This window comes from Polyodon spathula, chromosome 6, assembly GCF_017654505.1.
Source record: "Polyodon spathula isolate WHYD16114869_AA chromosome 6, ASM1765450v1, whole genome shotgun sequence".
NCBI classification, from domain to species: Eukaryota; Metazoa; Chordata; class Actinopteri; order Acipenseriformes; family Polyodontidae; genus Polyodon; species Polyodon spathula.
Window position 1 is genome coordinate 71,408,102 of NC_054539.1, and position 16,973 is coordinate 71,425,074.

Consider the following 16,973-nt stretch of genomic DNA (forward strand, 5'->3'; position numbering starts at 1 on the left):
TGATTATTCAGCTGTTAAAATACCTTTACATTGTGTTATTACACCACACACTTCTCATCACCACTGTCATGCTTAAGGTCAGCAGATCTGTAGAATCTGAAAGACTGAATTATCAAAATGGAGCTTGGTACCTCATGCAGTGCTTTTGCATCCTGAAGGTTCTGCATACTGACTTTAAAACCATAAGAACTGTTGAGGGACGGTCCTTCAATTTGCGAGGAGTCTTTCTTTGGAACATTCAGCGCAGCAAATTGATTCTGAAGGAGAAAAGCAACGAATGTCACCAGAGGAGACTCAAGCTGCATTTTTGCTTGTGGAATCAAAAGTCTGCTTTTATAGTTCTTGCTACCCCAAGAGGGTTACGTGTAGCAATAGCAAACTGTACTTTGAAAATTATTATAGGAACAGTGAGCTAGTCTAGGCCTTACTGTCAGCAAAAGGATCAGACAACACTTACATTTACAATGAAACATTACCATTTACATCAGTGAAAAGCAAATAAGCACTTTCATGACTACCGTTTTTAAATCTGTTAAAAATTGTCACTTGTAAACATTTAAAATTATTAGATGTATTATTTTGGATCGTCTACATTTAATAACATGACAATGACATTATTTATAATATAAACTGCTGAGAACATTTACAAAACTCACACAAACAATAGTCTACTGTCAGTCTTATGCGATCTGGATAGAAGAAAAAGAATGACCTTAACTTGTGTTGTTAGGAGTACACTGTTTAGAGTGTTAGCTTTGCTGCCGCTTCGCTGGCTCAGCTTCTGTGATCTAGGCTCTAGGTGAAAAACAGAAAGACTGACTAACAGACACAATTACAGTCACAGACAAAAGTACCGTCATGAACAAATACTTGAAATCGCATCAGCAAATTATATTTATAAAGACTGTTTGTTAAACTGCCAAAAATTGTGTGTTTTGGTTTGTCATATTAATTTATGGCTAATGTTCAAAAAATGCTTGTATTTAACATGTTTACTTGAATGATCTTATATTAAGTGTAGGGTGCCAATACTTTTGTCTACTACTGTAGAGTCAAGGAATGCTAATCTCTTAAATTTATGTTGGTTGGTCACATAATACTGTGCAAGTGAAATTCAGGAGATGTCATCTACATATCTACAGGAGTGAATCCACAACAATCTTTGTCAATGAATACTTGTTGTCTCTGAGGGCTAAGAATTGAAGCCTTTTTAAAGGTATTGATGAGGATGGGGACCTACCTGTTGTTATTGGGGTGGAACAGAGTGGTTCAGATGACCCCTTGCTTTTCCTTCTCTGGTGTACTGGCGTGCTGTGCTGGATGGGGCTAGGACTCAACAGCTGCTTGTCTTGTCTTCTCTGTGTCAACTGGGAACCTTGGCTTGAAAGGAGGGTGCCTGTATGGGTTTCAAGAAGTCTGGGGGATCTCAACTCAAATCTTTTCCCTTTCTCCTCTCCCTTGTCAAAATCCCAGGGGGACAGAACAGGGGAATCAGGAGATCTGTAGTTTCCACAGTAGTCCTCATATTCCTCCCCTGTTTCTCTACATGTTTCCAAGGGCTGGGATCCGTAGTCTCCAGAGCTGTTTTGAGTGTCAGATGACTGGACAGGAGACACCTGTAGAAGCAGCGAAAGATCACCTCTTCCCATCCCACGATGTACTGTTGCCAACTGTGAGGATATTTCGGGATCCACTGCTGTGTCACTGTGGACCTCAACTCCCTTGGCTGGCTCTTCTATGGAGGTCATTGAAACACCTGCCAACTGAACTGGCAGCTCACCCTCATTCTTCTCCTTTCCCCCTCTCTGGCAACGATCATACTTCTTGGCCTGCACCCACAGCTGGACCCGCTGGCGGCTGGGCGCACTCTTGCAGGGCATGACAACCACCTTCTGATCATTGGTGGATGCCAGATGCTTATCCTTGTCTCCCTTGACAGAGTCGAAAGGGCCACCTCTGTTGGTGGTGGGAAAGCCAGGCTGGGTCATCACTGAGAATGCGGTCTTCCAGAACTGCAAACCTTCCGAGGAGCAATCCCCTTCAAACTCTGACAGCCTGTCTGCTAGCTTGGTCTCCACTGTCAGCACACGCCCTCCAATCTCCCTGAAGAGAATAAAACAGGCTTTCAAATAGCGAGTCAATTTCTTTTGGCACTCAGGACAGAAAACAAAACAAAAAACCTTTCATTCACTCCTAAATCTATGGTGATATGTTAAAAGCAAGCTACACTATACAGTCATTTAATTCCCACAAATTTAAAATATAAAATACACAAAACATATCCTTTAGTAATGGATTTGTATTTAGTAAATGGTGTCATTTGCAAAATCCACATGACTTTATGAACTGTGTGAATACAAGGCACAGTAGTGGCCATAAAATAAAGGACTATGGCCATACTGGCAAGTGTGATGAAGAGCAAAATAACACTGAAGCAACAGTAAGGAGATTACCTTGGTTTTCCTGGAGCATCGGAGGGGTCGCTACAGAATGGCTCTTGATAAGCAGTCTCTGCAAGATCCAGCTCCAGCAGTGTTGACATTATTTCATCACGGGTCGGGGGAGACATGAGCGGCTTCAGTATGTGAGCACCCCCTGTGCTGCGCAGTGTATGGCTACCACTTTTCAGCTGGGACAAGGAGCTGATCGACCTTGGAGAACTGCTGGGGGTTGCTGTTAAAGCCTCGCTTCCTTCCACAAGATCCCCAGCAGGGGAACCCAGAAGATCAACAAATGACATGTTGTTTAATGGAAGTGGTAGAAATGGGTCAAAGGAGGTCAAAGGGTTCTTTCCATCATCGAACAAGCCTTGGCTACAGGGCTGAAGGTGATTTTTACTTACTGAATCAACGGTTTGCCTGCTTTGCACAATTCTTGCAGCAGCTAGCTTTCGTCCACTGTCAGAATCAAGCAAAGAAGCAGACAGATGAGTATGAAGTAGTTCCCTGCTTTCTGCGGATGACCTGTCAAAAAGATCTGGGCTAAGTGGACTTGTTCTCAACCACTCTACACCATGATGATGCTGAAACTCTTCACTAGCACTTGGGAACCTCTCTCCCATACTCTCCAGACCCAGAGCAATGGCAGGAACAGGCTCCTGGATCACATCACTGAGAAACTTCTGGGGCAGGTTCTTATCAGCCAGCACAAACTGGCTTCCCATATACAGGCTGCAAAACTCTGTCTGTCCAATGGTGTTGATGTCAAAGTTGTAGTTGTGCGGGAGTTCAGGAGATAAGCTATCTTCAAACGAGTAACAGCTCTCAAAGCCTGGGTCTGAAGGAAATGCAGGACTGTCGTCTGATAAGGGACAATCAGTCTGAACAGGTTCCTCCTCCTTGGCAGAATTTTTCTTCCGGTTCCTTGGCTTCTCTTTCGGGGTCTGGTTTTTAGGATTCTTGGACTTTCTAGGGTACGACAAGGGGGCTCTTTTGATTTTGGCAGGCTTTTCAGTGGAACACGAACCACTCACGTTTAACAGAGGTGTACCGGAAGGATCCTGTAGAGCTGTTCCTTCCTGTACCTTTTTCTGTCTTTTCTGTAGAAGTTCTTTCAAGACAGCTATTCCAGATGGTGGTTCAGTCACATTAGGCAATCTCTCTCCATTCTTGTAAGAGCTATGTAATGCAGAATCTGTTTTGGCTTCTACCTTGCTCTTGAGTGTGGAGCTGGTTAAAGGTTTTATTCTTATAGGTGTGAACCGTGCATGTCCTAAAACATCATCTTTTTCTTTGGGTTCAGATGGCAGCTTTTTAGATGGACGCCTGGATGATTTTCCTGGGGTCTTGCCTTCAAGTGACTGAAGGGACCTCAAAAGTAAAGGAGATGGAATTTCTGCTTGGAAATACGTAGACTTTATAGAACTATGCAGCTGCTGTGGACTAAGTAATCTATTTTGACAGGAGACATCTGAACCATGGCTGTCTGACTCTGTTGTGGCAGGAGAACACGGAGGGCTGGTATTTTGTCCCCTTGATGACAGACAGCTACTTTGGGGGTGCAATTCAGCTGCCTGCGGCGACTGCAAGGGGGTATGCGAGAATGCAGACTCTTCAGTGGATTTATTAATACTGTATAAGTGAAAAGACTGACTGTGGGAAGGTTGAGATTTATGTTGGCCAAGTTGATCACTGGGATCTTGATTACATTGAGAAGTGGATCTTTCAAAAGGGAATCCAGTTGGAGTCTCAAAGGTCAGTTCACGCTCAGGAATGAAGGAAAAATTTACAGTATTATTAGCGTCCATTACACCAGACACATATCCATGAGCAATGCTAGACATGGGCAATTGAGAGGAAGGGGTTTGCCCAGTTGAGAGAGAGGTTTCTTGCTCAGGAAAGAGAACCGGAGAGCTGTCACACTCGCCGCTGACAGGTAGCTCATTATGTTGTTCAGAAAGTGTTTTTCTGCAAGACTTCCGGGTTCTTTTACCACTGGCTAAGCTTTGGCTGCTTTCAGGAAACACATCGTTGCTTTTCTTTTTTCTTCTCCGTCCTCGACTGCTTGGTTTCTGCTTCTGATTTTCCTTTAACGCAGTCCCATCTCCTGCACTTTTGGTAGCCACCTTGCCTTTTTTCCTTTTGGGGCTTGTGGCCGTCACCACCCTAGATTTCCTCAGACAAGTCCTGCTGCGAACCCCTCTTTCCTTTGTTAACTTGCCCACTTCCTGACTAGGTGGGTAATTAACAGGGAAAGCATCCTTCTGTTCAATGGTTAGTGGCAGCTCAGCTTGTGGTTCGCTTGGTGACCAACACCGAGGAGGAGAGGTCTTGGTAGTTCTGGGTTTTTTCTCAGAGACATAACCTAATTTGGACAAAACATCAATGTACTCTGTGGTAAAGTCATTGACTTCTGAATTATAGCACAGTGATGGTGGAGAAAGTGTAGCCAATGTCGATTGCTTTTTTACAGGCTTGGTCTTTTTTCTCTTTAATGTTGTGCCACGGACCTTTGGTGAACCACCTGTTTTTTTCTTTGCTGTTGAATGAACCTTTGCCTTTTGCTTCTGTGCCCTTTTTGCCTTTGGTGAACAAATTGGGTTTTTAATGGCGGTCGACTCCGGGACCTTGGGCCAAAACTGTTTCACAGGTGCTAGCTTTCCATAGTGGTCCAGCTTTTCAGCTGTCAACACAACCTGCTCTTCCTCAGCATTCACTTTTGCCATCTTAACCAGCATGTTTTTCTGGCCTTTAAACCTGTTTATGATGATGTACTTAATGATAATTGGGGGCTCCTTATTCGACATCTTCCTGCGCTTTCGAGACTTTTGGTCATGAATGCAATTGTCTTTTAAGGTTTCTGTTGGAATCAGGGCAAATTTGGACTGCAGGGAGCCTGCAATGGGTTCACTGTCCTCTCTCTCATAGCGCACCTTGCGCTTTGCTCTTAAAGTGTATTTGCTCCCACGCCAACCTGAAAGCTGTGTCGAGCCTAGTTGCGCAGGACCCTGTGTGTGACTCGGCAGAGTAAGCTTGTTATCTCTGGCAGTCTCAGCAACTGAAGCAGCTTTAGTAACAGTAGTCGTTGTAATGGTAGAAGTTCCTGTATCAACAGAGCCCAGAACTGAATTGTCCTCCTTTTCAGCACTTTGGGTGCTACGAGACTTCAACAGTGTGCATGGAGCCTCCTTAAAGTCAGTTTGTATGCTCTCACTTGCACTCATCTTGACCTGCTGGCATGCTACATTGGTCTTCTTTTTACTTAGTTTTAGCCTTGACCGTCTCTCATCTTGGTCCAGCTTTCCAGAGTTGCCAAGACACTTGACGGATGGTCGATTGAGGCAATTAGAGAGGATCACACTGGGGAAGAACTTATAGTGGGCATCCTGCTGATTACTGATTGCTTTTGCAGTCTTGTTCTCTTGATAGTCCTCATACCTGATCTTCAGCTCACCCAAATCTCCCTCTTTGTAGGTTTTCCCAGCCTCCCCCCCTTGTGGTGCCACTGACCCATTGTCTCCCCCTGGGCTTGTCACCAGGCTGCTCTTTTTTGGTGAAAAACTACTGCCTCCTTTCTGATGAATCGCTAGCTCAGTTTTGGCAGGAGAGTTCCTCATCTCAGCATAACAGAGCGAAAAGCTCCTGTGGTTCTGGAGAATGGACAGTTGCCCCTTCTCAGGGCTTTTAATGCTGATGCATTTCTTTCTGCTTTGAGGCTTGCTGCTTTCAAATGCTGTGCTATCTAGTACAGGGTTGCTAATGCCCTTCTCATAGGAATAGAAGGAAGGCATTTCCATTTTATCAGCTTCTGTGTGGGAGATTTCAGTTTTGGGGGTGATTTTACAAGTGGCAGGGTATCTAAATGTATAAGTACTTTCTTTCCTGATCTCATACAAGGAGAGGTCTGGCTGGTTGTCTGGGACCACAGAGCTTTTTAACAGGAAGAGCTTCTCTGTTGGGTCCTCTTTGTTGAGGGAATGGGCTTGACGGGGCTCCAGGTGTTTGCACTCCAACACATTTTTAGCAGAGGATGGGTGTTCCAGGGGGACACTTTCATTGGGAAATGGATTTCTTTTTCCAAGAATCTTGTCAGTAGCAAACAACGATGAATGTGTCCTGGAGCCTCCTTCGTTCAACGTTGCATCTGCAACACAGACCAGCTAAGTAACAGAGTACAATGCTTTCTTCAAGTACATATTCAGCATATTAAAGAGGTCAGTACTATGAAAAATGTAGGTCACTGGAAGATTCATTTACAGTATGTGCAAAACCTTCTTGGAACAAATGTACTAGAACATGTCAGCTTCAAGATACATGCTCAGCTTTTATAGCTGTATTCTCAAACTTCTACCACAAGAAAAACTGAAAACACTGAAAAAGTCTTCTGGTCAAAAGGTTTGTCAATGAATTTAAGTTTAAGTTTATTTTAGTGTTTCTAAAAACCAAAATCGGTATGACTAAAGGGCTCAGTCCACCTCGTTTTAAGCAAGGCACCACTGGAAATTAAATGTGTAATGATCTTATGTAAGCTAATTAAATACAAGTCTATATATTTGCATATTGTATTGTAATCATTTGATTCATATAATTTGTAACGGATTTAATAAACAGTGTGAGTAAAGGGATTGGTGATATTGGGAGTGCAAGGCTAAGTAATGCATTAGCAAATACTCGTTCACCTGGAGATCTACACAGAACTATGAAGATGTGCTGCATTCCCTTCATTATTTCTTCATGCAACCCATCTGCTTTTCTACAAGCATTTCATTATGGTCCCAGATAAATACATTGCATCAATAATGCAAACATGATATCAATTCCTTTGTGTGAATCAAGGTTCTGTATATGAACAATGAGTTACACTAGTGAAAGACAGTAACAGCTATACAGAATAGAGTGGGTGTAACTACTGGAAACTGATGAGGTCATTAGTTGCCTGCCTGCAGCCTGCAAAATGAAAATCCCATAAATCCCAAATGTATTCCCAGTGCAGCTAATCCTTTTCTTTCCTGCTGTCTCATCGAAACATGGTTTTTGTTTCTCTCTCGTCAAAACCTGCTGATTTATGAAAAGTATTAAAGCCGATAAAGAGCACATTGTTACAGCTTAGGAGTAACAACAAACAGCACAAACAAAACTTCCAACTTCTTATCCAATTATACAGTGGAGTCTGTTCAACTGATCCAAAAAGCTGTAATCCTATCAAAACTAGCCGAGAGAAGTGGACTTTGAGGATACAAATCTCTCTAACGGTGTGTGTTAATCTATTAAGTGTATTGTTGGTCATTTAAAATAAAATGACAGGTTTGGGCTTTATTTAATATTTAAAACAGTGGCATTAATTAGATCAGACTTGGGTTAATCAGACACAAAAATTACTTCATTAGACAAGGAATTACTACTTTAATGACATAGCTGTAAATAGTTGCAAGTTGTAAATAGTTGCACTATCAGGGATTCGCTTCTCATCGCAATTTAGATTAACATGCTCCAAGCATGCTTCGTACTTTTAACTACTGCCAATGTATCTTGGCAGCAGTAATTCACGGTGTGTTTTGGATCAGGACCCAAAACTAGAAAACCCTCTAGCTTAAAATGTAATCATTTGTTTTTGTTTTTAAAAAATGCAATTTAAAAAAAAAAAAAAAATTAAAAACAGGGCTATACACACGTCCAGGGCCACTGCGACCATCGTAGTTTAAATGCCACCTTCACTTAGCTGTCACAAAACAAAATCGCAAGACTCTTTATGGTTTCTTCTGTGCCATCACAGCAAGTTACACATCAGTCAGTTTGCTAAAACTAACACTTTATAAAGACATACTCAGAAATAACCTGTGGCAACACAGAACGGCCATCACTCTGACGTGTTAATCTGTGCCAAGGCAATACATCTCCTCTGGGAACCTTGTCTGTCAAATGAGGCCAATATGCAGGAGGTTTATTTTGCGTAGAAGAGTCAGAAGCAATGCATTTTTATCTTGACTGGTAGGTTATAACCTCCAAATTGTACAGAGATTGACATTTTAAAAGAAGGATAACTACCCTTTTATTGTGCTTACAATCATTTTGTCTTTCTGTTTTTATGTTGATTAAGCATAAGCAAATAGTTCAAATAGAATGCTACAGACAAACTTTGGTAACCTGGTACTTCTGCTGTAGGACACACGGCAACAAGACCATCAGAGTGAGTTTAAGATACAACACATGAAGTGATTAAGTGCCAGGAAGCCAAAAAACAGAAGATCTTCCACTATTAGTCATAATTGCTGGTGCAAATACAGACTCCAACTCCTTGGTTAGCACTTTAAGAAGCTGGATTGCTAACTCACCGCTGTTTTCATCGGCAGCCCCGTCCAGCTGAGGGATAGACAGGTTGGTGAAGAGTGAGATCTTCCTGTTCCAGTCCATCTCCTCCTCTGAAAAGTCCTGCTCCTCGCTGCTCGAGCTGTCATTCACGTTTGTACCAGGGAGCCTGAAACCAAGACAGTGTTTACATCCTGAGCCATAATTCAACCAGAAGGAATAAAACAGAACTGGTTAATATCTATCGGTACAACCTACACTTGCTATGTGTGGTGTGACAATACAGCTCTGGGGTGTGATGCTATCAATAACGTGAAGCCTGTCAATCACAAAAAACTGTAGCATTCAGATCTAATGTTGCCATCACTCAAGCAACATTCAAATGCACAGGTAGTGAAATAAAATACAAAAATAAATAAAAATTGCAGAATCCTACTGAGGTTTACAACAGTGGCATTTGTTAACAGTATGAAAAGGACAAATGTCCTGACTCCTCAGGTTTACAAATAAGTAAGGATAATGAACGCCTAGGAGTATCCTATTTTATAAAAATGTATAGTTCAAACAGAGTGCAATTCCTTCCAATTAACCTAAATGTTACTTTGCAATTAGCTTAATTATACTGCAAAAGTAAATGGCAATGAAATTGAATCTGTCACTTAAATCTACAAATCAGACTTTGAGGATGAAGCAGGATTTGAAAAAACAGAAAACCAGAACTCAAGGCACCTCTGTTTGAAATGGTCTGGAATGTCACTGTCCCATCTCTGTGACATCACCAGGCTGAGTTCTGCCTCCTCTTTCTCCAGCTCTGGCACCGCCTCCTCGTCGTCACTGTTCTGTGTCTGGCTGCAGCTCCCCGAGAATCGCTGCTGGGATGAATGCCTGGGACATTCAGCCTGGTACCTGTCCTCCTCCAGGCCAGCCAGTAAGTGCACGAAGGAGTGGTCCTGACTGCTCTCTGAAACGCCAACACAAACTCAATGGGTCACAATTCAAAAAGATCCTGAACAAAAGGGACTAGGTAAGCACGGCGATTGACCTTGCCTCTGTTCTCAGGCTGAGCTCAAGGACTATTCAAATCAGATTTTTGGTGGAGCAGATCTGACAGCTGTCAATTAAACCACTAACGCTGTAATGCCAAAGCATTTCCGACATGAGAAAAGCAACTTTATTTAAGGAACTAGCTTTAAAAAAAAAAAAAAAAAAAAAAAAAAAATGTATATTTCTCTCCGGCATCATATAATGTACTACATATGAAAAAATGATGGCTTGTGAGGCTGGATTTAAATAACAATACAGAGAGGAGGCTAACCATTGTATCACACGGGATATAGAAATGAGCATTACAGTGTTAAAGCCAAATTTTTACTGGCTTTTATCAGTAATTTTTTCGGTGAATTTTGTGCTCATGCAAGACCGGAGCTGAACATCCTGGCCATTCAGTACCAAGACTGTCAATTTTGGGGGATTGAGTTGGTTCTGAAGTACTGGAAACAAAACTCCTTTCACTTGTGAACTGAGCTGGGTGATAAGTAGTGAAGGCTAGTGAATTAACCTGAGGCATTGCCAACATCCACTGCACTGGTGCAGTATTGCCAACATGTGATTTAAAAACTAAGACCTGTTTGCAATCTTGCGACAGTACTGTTGGATCTTGGGATTTTTCACTTTTCGAAAGATAAACTTTAGTCATGTCGAAAAACTCAAAGCGCAAACACTGCAGATGCAAATTCTACCCAGCCTAGAGCAGCTGCTTTCCAGCTCCTTCATACTGCTAAACATGCAACACTCCAGCAGCTGTCTGTGCAGCGGTAACAGGTACAATAGATCATGTTTTTTGTAATGTTGAATGGTGACACTAATAGAGGTTTGAGGTATTTAGACTCAATACAAGCTGTTGTTAACAAAGTTTAAAAAACAAATGAAAATATTGGTTGGTCTCTTAGCATTGAAATATTCTTGCAACTTGAACGCCAAATTTCTTGACTTGTAAGAGTCTGTCTCATGATTTCTGCAGAGGTGCAGTTGGCAATACTGTTGGTGTTCAAGTAAAGTTCATGACAACTGACAATATTTTTATCCAAAACAAATGCTGATAGGATCTCTAATTTAAATAAATTATCTAAAACTAGCTAAAAAAATAAAAAATAAAAATAAAAAAGTCCAGTGACAAAGAGTAAGTTGCAGGGTTCTGAAAAATATAGCATTCTACTTCCCCACATGTTGCACAACTGTTTAAATAACAGACCTGTAATTTTTCATTTAAACTCTGTCATGTTAACAAACTATTGTAAATAACAGACCTGTAATTTTTCATTGTTAACTCTTCATTGTTAACATCCTGACAACGTTTTACACTTAAGTTTCAAAGCTCTTTATCAAAATGGCCGCTCTGGTGCACTGAGGTTTGAGTTTACCCAAATGTTAGGAAGAGCGATTTAAAGCTCTTTATCAAAATGGCCGCTCTGGTGCACTGAGGTTTGAGATCTGTCCTCTAAACCACTGTAGGAAGAGCGATTTAAAAAAACAAAAACAAAAAAAAAAAAACACATAAGTTCTCCGGCTTTTCTGTGCCGTACCACATCATGGATCGTTATTGCTGTGTTACCTTTTTGAGAATGTGGGCAATAATCCTTACACTATCAGTGCATTACAGTGGCCATTTTGAAAAGAGCTTTGAAACAGACTTTAAAAGTTATCTGTGTAAAAAGTTGTCAGGATGTTAATAAAAAGAAATTACAGGTACATAATTTAAACAGTTGTAGCAACACGTGGGGGCATGTAACACTACATTTTTCGGAACCCCGCTACTTACTGTTTAATGGACAGTGAAACCAGGTCTACACTTTGACCTATCTCAGGAGGTTGACACGTCGAGGCATCTGGCTTTTCTTGTTGAAGGGAAACATACTGGGATGTACAGATATGAGTCCTAGAGTTAGTACCTAGAATGGGAGACTGAATAAGTCTTTGAGATGAAGACTGGAAGGTATGACTGCTCTCCAGCAGGCTCAAAATGGCCTCTTCATCAACAATAGCAACTTCATCTGCTGTCATTTTCTTAGTTCCTGGAAAAGCAACCATGGGAACAGAAAAGGATGCAAGTAGATTAGAGTAACTGATACTGAATAAAAATCAAATTTTAGAAGGTTAACAGACCAAGAAAACAGCAGCACAAGAACCAGAATACAACCTGTAATAAAATAGTATAAAAAGAATACATTGGGATACCAAATGTAACTGTAAACATCAAGAGTTTTTGTTTTGTTACAATGACTTTACCTAGAGTACTCTCAGATATTTTAGCGACACAAAAAATGCATGTGCAAACAAATGTTCCCAGCATGCCAAGGACAATGCTCATGCCCCACCTGGCTGGCTGTCCTTGTGCACTTCCACTAGGTTGGCTGGTGTGCACTGAAGGGCTTCAGGGGTGAGCAAGTCAGAATGCAGCGACAGCTCGACAGGAAGCATGTCAGATACTTCATCGTCCTCCTTAGAATCCGACAGAGAGCTAATTACAGACAAACATTTATTAAAATAGATAAAACATAACCCACGTTAATTGCATAGGCTATCCTCAAAATCAGAGAGCTACCCATGACTTGTTACTCAAAGTGAAAGAGAAAGGAGACAAAGGTTTTTTTTTTTTGGATGTACTCAAAAGGTTTAAATTATTAAAATTAATTTATTTCAGGACGTTTCGGACAAAAGCCCTCTTGCACTGCGTAGAAAGTAAAAAACAAGGGCTTTTGTCTAAATGTCCTGAAATGAATGATTTAAAAAAACAAAAACAACAACAACAAAAAATAAAAAAAAACAGGAAACTTGTGTTAAGTGAATTGTATTGCAAGAACTACCTTACAATAAGCGACTGCTACTGACTGTCCAGGACCATGTATAAATAAGCTGCTTCAGGAAAGGTCTGTAATCAGAGTTCATCTTAATGAGAATTGACTGTGCACTGTGGTGTAAAGATTTTCACATATCTCAGTTTTCTATGTGCAAGTTACAACAGCAGCTTAAGTGGAGCCCTATTACCTGGAACAAAGTCAAAGTGAAAATAATGCCTGGAAAGCAAAAACAGCAGCAGCTAAATCAATGAGACTTTTGAGAATGATGTAAGTTAATGAGAGGGAAGAATGGGTTTTATAAAGCCTTGGTTAGTACAATACCCCTGGAGTTACTTAACACCACAAAAATGAATCAGAGATTAGTTTTCAACTGCAGGGGCATTTTCACCCAGTGCTTTTTGGCATGTGTGAAGAGAGCCAGACTCCCCCTGGAAGATTTGCAAATTGAGGCGTAGCATTAAAAACACAACACCATGGTGCCAACAGCAGTCAAAACACAGCGCACAGAGAATGCGTGGCTCTACTATACTGGGGTGATAAACCAGACAAGATGAAACAGCACACTCACTAAAATGAATGGCAATTAATCTTTCAGCAGTGCAAGGCTTGGAGAAGAAACCTGAAATGACAGACAAAGGGAACGTCCACAACAATTTTACATGAAAACTAGAATCATGTATTTCAGTATTTGCAGCCATACCCTTATCATTGACACTGTGCATTTTGGAAGATGGTGACAAATCTCCTTCTGTTTATTGCATTTCCTTGAAAACTAAATGTTAATATATACATATATATATATATAGCTAATATTTAACTGTGCATTTGCACAAAATGTTATTCAAATCTGATCAGTTTTAAACCTACAGGAAGTGCCTAGTTTCTGTTGTACATATTCCATTTGAACAGTCCAGTTTATCCATATTAGTTGAGATTACCATGTCTACGCCTATCATGAGGGGGAAAGAAAGAGAGAAAAAAACTGGTATTCTGTTACCTTGACCTGGAAGTCAAAAGTTTCCCAGGCAGTGACCTCCATGACCCACAGTTACAGAAAGAGACACATATTTTCTTGTAATACTGCTTGTGAGAAAGTGTTATAACTTCACAAACCACTGGCAAATTGAAAGCATGCTTGATGTGCACCGAGCTGCAATTGTACTTGCAACAAGCAAAGTTATTTCCAATCAGCAGCTCTTTTAGACCTGCATACAGAATACTGTACTTAAAAGATACTGTACTGTATCTTTAAATGTTACTTACACAGAGAGGTCATTCTGCCTTAAAATCTCCTTCAGTCTCTTCAAATATATTCTCTCGCTTTCAGTAGAGGCAACAAATTCTCGATCTGGAAAAATCAGAGAAGTTATTGTAGTACATGTATTAATGGTGGACTCCACTTCTCTAACTCAATGCCTTCACCTAACTTGTTAGCAAGGACTAAGACAGTTCATTTGCACCTTCAGGGACTGTGCATGTTCCAGATGCTTGATTACACTATGTAAAACAATTTTTGTTCCTGGGTAGTAAATGTTTTTTCCTAATTGCTTATGCCTCAAAAGTACAGAAAATGGCTATTATTCCCCACAAACTTTGCTTTTGTGACCAGGACAGTGATATTTCAAAATATCACTATTTCCAATGGGAAAACGGGCAAATGTGTGTCTTTTCGTTCACATAAAGTCAGAAAAAAACATATGAATCCAAATTAACATGTATTTATACTAAAGTAATACAAAAATGACTACAAAAGATTTAGAAGCGAGCAGTTTTTCGAGATTTACGATTATACTGTATTTACAATATTATATTTCATATGTTTTTTTCTGACTTTATGTGAAAACCATAAAACTGAGTGATGAAGGTAAAGCTCCCCTGGTTCCAGTCATAAGATACTAGTAGTTAAAAAGCTTTTGAACATGCTACTGTTATGGGTGACAATTTGTGAGAATCTCTCACACGTTCAAGCCATTGTGGGGCATGCATGTTTGCTGTTTTATGCTATTCTAGTTCTCTATGTAAGGACAGCTCAGGCTGCTTTTAATGACAGGCCATGTCAGGACCCAGAGGTCGCGTCAACGCAAATTTTGCGTCCTAGACACAAAATAAATCCATTGGACACAAAAATATTTTGTCTTGCATTCACTGGACACACAGAATGGAAAGGGACACAGACAAGCATATTCGTGATAATCTATTACACTGCAGTAATTACGGTAAAATACTTGCTTGTTTAAAAAACAAAACAAAAAAAACTGTCCTGCATTGATAAGGTACATTTCAGTCCTGTAGTTGGCAGCAATAAGCCTCATATTTGGCTTTGCCAGTAACATAAAAAATATTTACTTTTAGGCCCTGTCAATACTAAATAACCGATCTCTAGAACAGTACTCAAAAACGTTTTTGTTAATCCAGCTCAAACTTTACGTCCACACTGAAGTACCGTTTCATGTTTAGTCGGTCGGAATGCGTACACACACACCACTCTTAAAATAGTTATGTTACAGTTCCTAGCAGCGCAGTGAACACTGGAAATTAATACTATAGTATCCCACCATGCAGTGTGTTTTATTTTAGAACACGTGTTATGCCCCATATTAACAGAGGTCCACATTGCTAAGAAATAAAACAAGTATTTTGGAAAAAGTGCAAAAACACACACACACACACGTGTAGGGCTAAGTTTTCGGGTTTTATTTTTAAACCAAAATGACAAAATGTGCCGATTGTGTTTCATAATTAAAACTCAGAAAAAGCTGTTAATTACAAAACAATCTTTGCTTTTACTTTGACGTTGAACGTTGTGCTTCTGTTATTTTCCTCACTAGTTTAACGGGGATGCCCTGACAGATTGTTTTAAGCATAAAAATGAATAACTAGTGCAGAGTGTACACTGACAGCAGGTCAGTTGTCACTCAGATTTATTTTTTGCTTCGCAGTTTAGCTTCTTCAGGGGATTCTCGTGAAGACGATTGCTCATCTGCATCTCAGCCATCTACTTCCGATTATGAGCACTACAGTGACGAAGCAGTTGCAAGCATTAACAATGCACAGAAACGCAAATCGAAAAATACGTTGTTATAATTTTGAATGGGAGATGAAGTATCCATGGCTTATCGAGACAGCCAGATGTACTGTATGTGAAAGAGTTGCTGGGCAAAAAAACCCAAAAAACACATATGAACAGATGTAGTTTTTCAAATATCTTCACTTAAGATTGCGATTATTGAAAAGCAGAAAAATATTAGAACACACATAGATGAAGGCAACAAACATTAGTTGGAATCCTTTTTTTTTTTTTTTATTAAACTACTACATGCCACAGGAGTTTAAAGGTTCATAAAAATGTATCAAAATGCAAATCCCTGAGTTTATTAGCCTTTATGTGATGGGACAACAAAATTTGGGCATGTGCGTTTCAGGAACGCATGAAAAGAAAAGCTAGCGCGATCTCTGCAAGAGTTCAAAGAACACATTATACCCCCCCCCCCCCCTCCAAAATAAATAAATGAGGATTCTGCATTAGATCACTAGATCTTCAAAATAAGACAATAAATCCAGCAGTATTATCAATCAAATAGCAACCATAATGCTGTTTTTAGCATAAAAAATATGCAACAGGTGCTGTGCTTACCTGTTACAGTTCTCATAAAAGTAAGAAACAGAAATTTCAGTAATTTCTTATATTTGCCAAACAAGAACAACAATGGTGCTTTGAAGACAATGATGTACTTCACGAATATGACAGCAGGGGGCAGATTTGAGCTACTGTACAGAAATATGGGAAAACATAATAGGGGGGGCGGGGGGAATGGGGTTAGGACACAGCAACCAGTCTTCCGAACTCAGCCCCCCCCCCCCCCCCCAAAAAAAAAAAATCAACACTGATGAAAAAACAGTCAAATATTGCAAAGAGGCAACTCCAACCCCCTCCCAGCCCAGACAACAACCTCTATTACGATGGCTACTAAAAGCTTCAAACAGGTTTCTAATTATAAATTTCACAAGTGCTGAAACCAACAAAACTTCAAACCGTGCGTCTGCTCTGACCGACCTTGCGAATCAGACACTTCCACTTGAGAGGACTCATTGTTATCCCGCCGTCGCTGTTTCTCGTCCTCCCAAATGGCTTGCAAACCAGGATTTCTGGTTTCTGCTGGAAAACGAAGAAATGTATTTAATCCTTCTACCCATCAGCAACAGTTAAACTGAACTATCAACCAAAAACATGCAAGTCTTGTTACTACCAGGAGTCTGTTGTCAAGTATAGCGGAGAAAGACTATACAAGGCAAGGCTGGCAGGAGGGAGACCCAGCACGGTTATTTTTTTTTTTTTGTTTCATTTATGAAGTCTAATAAAAAGTGGTTTTGA

The 16,973-nt window shown here is 40.4% G+C and overlaps 1 protein-coding gene across 1 annotated transcript in view; it reads right to left on the reverse strand.

Moving 5' to 3' along the window:
* The window catches only part of LOC121317571 (DNA polymerase zeta catalytic subunit-like), a 51,954-nt gene that overhangs the window by 13,243 nt on the left and 21,738 nt on the right, over positions 1–16,973 (reverse strand). The window contains exons 7-16 of the mRNA XM_041253647.1: positions 16,656–16,757; positions 13,865–13,949; positions 12,119–12,261; positions 11,693–11,815; positions 9,474–9,705; positions 8,771–8,913; positions 2,454–6,582; positions 1,241–2,103; positions 713–795; positions 132–257 (exon numbers count right to left, since the gene is read on the reverse strand). Coding sequence (XP_041109581.1) covers positions 132–257; positions 713–795; positions 1,241–2,103; positions 2,454–6,582; positions 8,771–8,913; positions 9,474–9,705; positions 11,693–11,815; positions 12,119–12,261; positions 13,865–13,949; positions 16,656–16,757 — 6,029 coding nt within the window. The remainder of the gene's footprint in view (positions 1–131; positions 258–712; positions 796–1,240; positions 2,104–2,453; positions 6,583–8,770; positions 8,914–9,473; positions 9,706–11,692; positions 11,816–12,118; positions 12,262–13,864; positions 13,950–16,655; positions 16,758–16,973) is intronic.